Below are 7,808 nucleotides of genomic sequence, written 5' to 3'. Positions count from 1 at the left end.
ATTAATTGGATTTCAAGATCTAAATGAGCATATTAAGTTAAAAGATGAAGTGATCCTTGGCAAACATCACTAAGAACAAACACTGTCATGCACTATTGAAAGCTATTTCCATAGTAAGCATAAATAGAAAGAGCATGAGATTTCCACTTGCAAATAAGGGAGTTGTTAATGATTAACTATTTTAGAACCTTGGATAATTATTTCGAAAGGTGTCAAAGCTAAAATTCTTTGTCAAAATAAGTTTTATTAGATCATCAAAGAAGACTTGAGATGTTTAACTCCCCTGTGAGACTGGAAGCAAAATATCTTTCACCCCAACTTTAACTAGCTTGAACTAAACAAATCTTACAACATTAAAAACAAGAACAAAATATGAGATGTTAATTGATTCCATAAACAAGTAAATGGAGCTGTTGATGCCTTGATGATCAAATACAACATATCTACTGCAGAACAACACTCCTTTTGTTGTACAACAGATGTATGGCATATATGTTGTGCAAAATACTCAAATGGGTGAGGAAAGCATAAGCAAAAAATCTTTCACCCTCAAACAAATCCAAATAGAATAGCAATAATTTGAGAGCAAACCAAATATTAGTAAAGCTAATATTAATATCAATATGAGATTCCAAATACAAGATGCTCGTTGTAGAGAACTTTAAATACCCAAGGTAATCACAGATATAAACACCAAATCAATGCAAACCATAAAAAGAAAATAGGGAGAGACACGATTTACCGGTGATGTGCCTACGTCCACGGGCGAAGCAATCTTCAATCCACTGTGCAAATCTTCAAATACAAAGAGTTTACAATTCTAATCTCTCTCTAAACAATAGTGGCTCTCCCCTACAAGCTTTTCTCTCTTACAAAATGCCCACACAAAATTCTAAAATCCAACATTTCTATTTATAGAGCCGGTTCAGATTGGGTTTTTCCGTGTCGCGTTCGAACGCCCTCGGAGGCCCGTTCGAACACGCCCATATTAAAGCAACAGAATCAAAGGGGCGTTCAAACGCCCGTAGGGCCCGTTCGAACGCACCCATATCAAAGTAGCAGAACTAAAGAGGCGTTCGAACACCCGCGGGACCCGTTCAAACGCGCCCAATGCAAATACAGACCGGTGTTCGAACGCCTATAGAAACAGCTACTCTCGGGTTGGCTCGCGTTCGAATACGGTTGAGGCCATTCGAATGCCTACATCACAGACTGCTCTCTGTTTGGAGCCCATGTTCGAACGCCCTTAGGGCCTGTTCAGAAATACTGATATTTACTGAATTTTTTTCTGAAACTGAATTTAAGCCAATTTTTAATAATATACAGTGATTTGTTCGAAGAGAGTAATAAGGCCAGCGAGTTTTTGACTAAACTAGCTATTTTTTATATTTTATTTTGTCTATCTAAGACTATTCCTCATATTTAACAATTATTTATGACTAATATTTAAAATAATTCATTTATACAATAAGACTTAGACAGCTCGGTGGAAGTTATCCCAATAGATCAATCATGTTACTAGTTATTTTTGTCTCCTAGTCCAAGTAGAACTCTTGGGTCTTGATAAGATCATGATGCCACACACTATTGGACAAAGGAACCTGATATGATTGGCATGAGGAGATTTAACTTCACATCTAATCTAATTAAAGGAGAGCTGTGTTGATCGGAAAGATGAGAAGAACTGGAGGAATAGAGAGACAGAGGTGAACGTGTGAACTTTGAGCAGTCAAAATATTTGCAAAAAAATTATTTCCTTGCAGAATCAAAGGATTAAGAGACAGATCAAGGTGATATTATTCTAATCTCTTAAGTATTTTCTTTCTTATTTGCTAGACTTGTTCATCAGTGCTTAACTACTCCAGAGGTCCTCTGTATTGAGAATAGTATTTTATGCAGGACTATCAAAGTCCATTGTGGAAGAATCTCTTGAGGAATTGGCAATGATATATCTGATCCATGGATAATACCATGAAAAATGGATAGAAATTTTGGACCGCTACTTAGTATCAGCAATGGGTCCAAAAAAAGTATCTAAAAAAAGTGAAATTTTGAGGGGTTGTAGAAGGGATTTTGGCTCCGGTTTTAAGACCTAGTGTCGAACCACCACGTAAATCTTGTCGTTTCTGCCAGCACAACAAGTAGTATCAGAGCTCCAGGTTATTTTGAAGTATAAGGATTTGAGTTAAGTGTTCTCAAATTCTAAGGAGATGACAATATTCTCGAGTGCGAAATTCGAGGTGGAACAGTTTGATAAAATATAATGTACTTAAATTGAGAAAATAATTTTTCCAATTACTTATGAAGGAAGGTACAAATATCATTGAATTAATATAATCATTTCATAAACAAATAGATAATAAAGTTGGACGTACGTAAGAATCAATTAATCACTTCCTAATTAATATGGATCTAAACACGTACTTCCATCTTATCCTAACCATGCTGGCCACCCTTGCTGGCTTCTTGCTCATCTCCGCCGCCGCCGCCACTCTCTTCTCCCGCCGGCGGCCCGCCCAAGTTGTGCGCCAACGCCGACATCAGGCGCGATTGCCTTGAGATCACTCCCGCGGTGGAGGTGTCCTGCGACAAGATGATCTCGTAGCCGTCGTGGTACGACTCCATCCCCTCCGCCATGACCTGCCAGACCAGGCTGCCGCCCATCGACCCGCCGCCGGCCCTCGCGAGGCCGTATACGCCTCTGTAGACTGCGGCCAAGTAGGAGTCGACGCTGTCGCCTGGTGGGTCCTTCTTCGACTTCCCGAACTCCGCCAAGAGCAGTGGCTTCCGGTGGATCTTCCGCGCGTCCTCCCAGTGGCTCCACATCCACCGCAGGACGAACGCCTTCTGCGATCGATCGCTTTGCCCGGAGAGCCTGGAGAATTAAGGAGATCTTTCATTCAGTGTTTAGGGACATTACCCCATATTTATACCCCTAAGACACTATCTAACCTAATTAATGCTGACCAAATTTAATTTTCTAGAGTGCCCTTGAGGAGAATGTTCTTCAACTTTGACTTTTGTTGTAATATTTTCAATGAGAAATTTTATTCTTTCCAATTTATCCCTTGTGGTAACTATTTTTTTCAATATATTTAATCAAAGATTCTTATTAAAAAATAAAGTTACAAACAGGTCTTTGATAGATGAGTACTGGGCCACCCTTAGCCGCCTTGAGAAGTGTAAAATCTTCCATACGAGGAGAGAGGGAAACATGGTTGTTGATTGGGCAGCAAACCAGGGTAAGACATCGTCCAGGCAGATTATACTGGGGCCTGGTGTAGAGCTCCCTGTGGAGCTCCATGGGTTATTGGGTTCTGACCAACCCGAAATGGGTGTAAGCTAATTAACTTGTAGCTGCCTGCAGCTTCTTTTATATATAAAAAAAAAAGTTCTCCAATGCATCTAAAATTAATAATACCGATCGAATCCTAGATAATAAAGATATGGACAAATATATTAAACAGATTAATAATTTTATCATCTGAAATTCAATCGATATTATTTAATTTCTTATAATTTTATTTTTAATGAGTATTTTTAATTTCTAAACAAAAGTAATAGTTATAGTTCGAATATAATCATATAAAGGGAGTAAAGTAAGTGACTCAAATGAAACTATACGAGGTAAAGTGAATTTAAGCCCACTGATTAGTGTTTAGTAGTTTGTTCTAATTAATTATAACTTACAAGATGTATATATATATATTATATAAAGTAAGTAAGTAAGATGACAAATATATATATACCATATGTCAGGGTATGCATGGATGGTGGCAAAATCTATGTCTTTGATGAGATTGGCACGTATGTAGTCGGTGCCAACTTGGTAACCTGGAGGATTGAATTGCTTCTTAGCTGGGGTGGTGGAATCGCAGTAGAATCCTTCCATTCCAATCTCTAGCATGTGTTTGCTGTCTATAGATTTTGTGTAACTTGCCATCTCTTGCACCCAATCCTGTTAATTAATTGCAACAAATCAAGATTAATTAATTAACTTCTAATTAGGTCGTCATCATATGCATGGCTGAGGAACTTGTTTGATTGATACACGTAATTATTTATCAACTAACACTTACTTCCACGCAAGTAGCTAGCTTCACATCTTTGTGGGCCTCTCTCTCTCACTCACTCTCTCTCTCTCTCTCTATATATATATATACAAATAGGTTTTTATATTTTTTTAGTACAATTGGTTTTGAAAACATTTTAGAAATTAATCATAATTACCGCTAAGTTCTTTAAACTATTATAATTGCCACTAATTTTTTTTGTTTAACTCTTTCAAGATTATTATTATGGTTAGTTTTTAACGGAATGACTAAATTACCATTCTTTTTCAAAGTTTAGAGTGCGTAAATTATGCATCACCGATTCTTTTCTTATCGTAAATGAAAATAGTTTTTCTGTTTGAAGCATTTTTATACAACTTATATAAGAACAAAATAGTTTTATCCTATTTTAAGCTTAGTTTTAATTGTGATTAGTTAGATTTAATTGATGTAATGATATATTATGAAAGACCTCAATGATTTCAACGGTAATTATGATATTTTAAAATTAAGTTTTCAATAGCGATTAGGGCTTTTTAGACAATTATAACCGAATTTTTTTACCATAACATAATTGCCATTGAAATCTTTCGAATGTTTCAAACTTACTAGTATGGTTAATTTTTGAAGGAACAAGTGGTTGTTAAAATTAACAAATATTTATATAACTAAAATATCATTCTTTCTTAAAGTTTAGATAGAGAGAATTTTCTCTTCTTATACTATGATATAAGGTAACATTAGATAGCTTTGGAGCTATTTTAAATAACTTATAGTAATTAGTTAGATTTAAGGTTTGCAATCATGTAAAAATAGTCTAAGAAAATATTATATTCTATGTTCCAACATGCATGTCAAAAGAGAGGAGTTGCAAACTAAGACTTGCATCAATGAAAACTAAAACACACTAACATTAATAGTTCTTCCGGAGTAATCCGAGTGGCAACGTGGCTCATTGATAAGCTCCCATGCCATGATAGTTGGATCATCTCTATATGCCATCTTAGTGATCGTATTCACCCTTGTTAACACACTCTGCCAGAAGAAGATTTATATAATAGATTAGAATATGAATAATCTACATGAATATGGATGTATATATGTATATATACACACCTTTACGTGACTCTTGTAATAGTTCTTGACGATTGGATTTGTATAGAAATCGTCTTCGTTGTTCACGGCTTCACCTGCCTCGCGAGCCCAATCTACGTACTGTGATCTACCTCCAAAGTCTTTATAATTGTTCACCAAGCTCAAGATTAAGCGAACTCCATTCTTTTGAGCCTCCGAGATCATGAAGTCAAGGCCCTATAATCATACAAAAGTTATGTCGCTAATTAAACTTTATAGAACCCTAGTGATGATGAACCACATGCACTTAATTTCTTTCCTAAGTGCTTAATTATAGAAAGATGGGTCTGATCCTTTGGAGAAGTTTGATGAAGAAAAACTATCATTCTCTACCAGCTTAAGGTATAAAAGTATCAATTAACTGGTGATCACCTGAAACACTTGCTCGTCGTAGACACCCGGCGAGACCTGGAGAGCCCTATAGCCGCCGTCGTTGAATGCCCACGTCCGGCACACGGTGAGGCCATTGGCCACCGCTTCACGGAACACCTCGGAGACCTTGGTCCGGTCAGCGGCGTCAGCCGCAAATTGAATCATCCAGTAGGAGTTGAACCCATTGAAGAGGAAAGGCTGGCCCTTGAGCACAAACCTAATCCCTTGTGCCTTAACAAATGGATCATCTCCAAGTACTGCTTCCGCACAGGCCATTGCTAGGAGAAGTACAAGGCCAAACAAAGTGCAGAAGAGGCTCTTGATCATGGTGATGGATTGATGTGGTTTGCTACGATATCAAAGCTATTGTTTCTGGGGATGGAGATCTTTATACAGAGTTGGATATATATATAGATTTCTTCAAGGAGCAGCAAGAGATAGGTAAGAAGATGGCATGCACGCTTCTAAAAATTTAGCGTAGGGTTTTGGGAGAGTGGGGATTGAAGGGTGGAAAAAGGTGGGAGGGGGGAGTTCGTTTGCTGCGAATTGAAAAGCGTGCAAATATAAAATTGAGAGATAAAGAGATATGATGCCGATGTATGGATGACGATGATGTTGATGATGATAATGGTGGTGCTGCTGCTGCTGGTGGTGGTGGAGGCCATATGGGGCGTTTTGTGATGTCATAGAGGATTAAACGGCTAACTGTTATTCTGAACATATAATATATGCAACGAACTTGTACTACTTTTTGGTCCCTTGTACCTTTCTCTCTCTTGAAGTCGCTTCTGCACACTATGCTTGGTTTGCATAAGTTTTACGCTTTTCCGTAACTCAAAAGAGGTCAGGGAATCCACTCCAATCTTAAATAATTATTATAAATAAAATTATTTTGTAATTTAGTGGCATAATTTAATAGCTCGATTTGCTTAATGGCGTAACAATGCGGTTGACTTAGAGGTGCAACTTGGCAGCGCGAAGACGGCTTGGAGTAGGTCTCAGCGGCATTTAGTTCGGAGCAATTGTTCGGCGATGCATATGACTTGAGACCTAGACTATATAGCTTATTATAATGGCAAAAATTTAATAGAATCTAAGTGTCTTTGCATCTAGAGAGGGCGGAACCATTTTATAGCTTATATCTAGCCTTTGGATTCATGAATAATAAAAAATAGTAATTGAAGGGCATTTTCAATGCATAATCTTTCTCTCTAGAATCTAAAGGTTCTTTTAAAAACTACTTGAAATATGCACTAAAAACTCTAAATGATTATTTCGTTTCTTATATTTAGAAATATGCCTACTAAGAGATATATGTTTTTTCGATGTTGTCTAGATAAATATTTAACTTGTTTAGTTGATTATATTTTATAATGTTGTATTTGGTAAATACATGTTTGGTTAGTTACATTTTATAATGACATATTTAGTAAGCATAAGTTAGGGTTGAGGATGCAAATTAGAGGAGAGGAGAGAGACAAGATTAGGTTGGGTTGGCATAGAAATAGGGGTGAAAACGGGTCGGATTAACTCCGACCCGACCCGCTATTCGTCTAGACTCAGATCGGATTTGGATAAAAAATTTCTATCCGATTCGGATTCGGATTTGGATACGGATAGAATTTTTGAAAAAAATTCGAATACGTATTCGGATACGGGTTGGATATATTTTTCGGATTCGGATACGGATATTGGATATCTGTTTACCCGTATATTTTTTAAAATGATTTACAGTTTTTAGTTTGCTTATTTAAATAGTAAATATTAATATTATTACTAATAATACGTTATATATTATTTATAGAGATTAATTTCTCTAATTTTATATATTTGACATACAAAAAAATTATTTATTGTAAAACTCTTAATAATTTTATGTTAATTATATTTAAATAAAATATTATAATCATTTTTAATTTAATTAATATCCGTTTAAGATCCGATCCTTTATCCGAAAATTATCCGTATCCGTTTAGTTAGCATATGGTTTTAAATTTTGCTATCCGTCCAATATTCGTATCCAAACTAAAAATACGGATCCGGATATGGGTTGAGCAAAATGATAGGACGGGATGAGTCTGGATTGGGTTGGGATCGAAATGAGAGAAGAAAGATGGGTCAAATTGGGATGCCTAGATATAGTCTTTTGACATCCATTTAATCTAAGTTAATCCCTAAAGACTGTATCTAAGTCTATTTAATTTGTTTAATTTTTTGGATTTGCTGCACCAAACCAAATAATATATTTTT

General features: G+C 36.2%; 1 protein-coding gene across 1 annotated transcript; it reads right to left on the bottom strand.

Moving 5' to 3' along the window:
- Window positions 1–1,781: 1,781 nt before the first annotated feature.
- LOC140772290 (mannan endo-1,4-beta-mannosidase 5-like) lies at window positions 1,782–5,915 on the bottom strand. The gene is made up of 5 exons (XM_073114281.1): window positions 5,559–5,915; window positions 5,169–5,363; window positions 4,965–5,087; window positions 3,750–3,958; window positions 1,782–2,875 (listed from the first exon to the last, which is right to left on the bottom strand). The coding sequence occupies exons 1-5, from the start codon at window positions 5,883–5,885 to the stop codon at window positions 2,437–2,439; spliced, it is 1,293 nt and encodes a 430-aa protein (XP_072970382.1). The 5' UTR covers window positions 5,886–5,915; the 3' UTR covers window positions 1,782–2,436.
- Between the last annotated feature and the right edge of the window lie 1,893 nt (window positions 5,916–7,808).

Source organism: Typha angustifolia, chromosome 12, assembly GCF_048772165.1.
Source record: "Typha angustifolia cultivar Huaian chromosome 12, ASM4877216v1, whole genome shotgun sequence".
NCBI classification, from domain to species: domain Eukaryota; kingdom Viridiplantae; phylum Streptophyta; class Magnoliopsida; order Poales; family Typhaceae; genus Typha; species Typha angustifolia.
Note: the sequence above shows the minus strand (reverse complement) of the source record. Positions and strands in the feature narration are given on the sequence as shown.

What these genes read in the sequence shown, in the direction of transcription:
- LOC140772290 (XM_073114281.1), bottom strand. Translation starts at nt 5,885, where the DNA reads ATGATCAAGAGCCTCTTCTGCACTTTGTTTGGCCTTGTACTTCTCCTA. An exon ending in ACGACGAGCAAGTGTTTCAG is followed by an intron (nt 5,364 to 5,558) that starts GTGATCACCAGT and finishes GTATGATTATAG; the next exon opens with GGCCTTGACTTCATGATCTC. An exon ending in ACTCCGGAAGAACTATTAAT is followed by an intron (nt 3,959 to 4,964) that starts GTTAGTGTGTTT and finishes ATTAATTAACAG; the next exon opens with GATTGGGTGCAAGAGATGGC.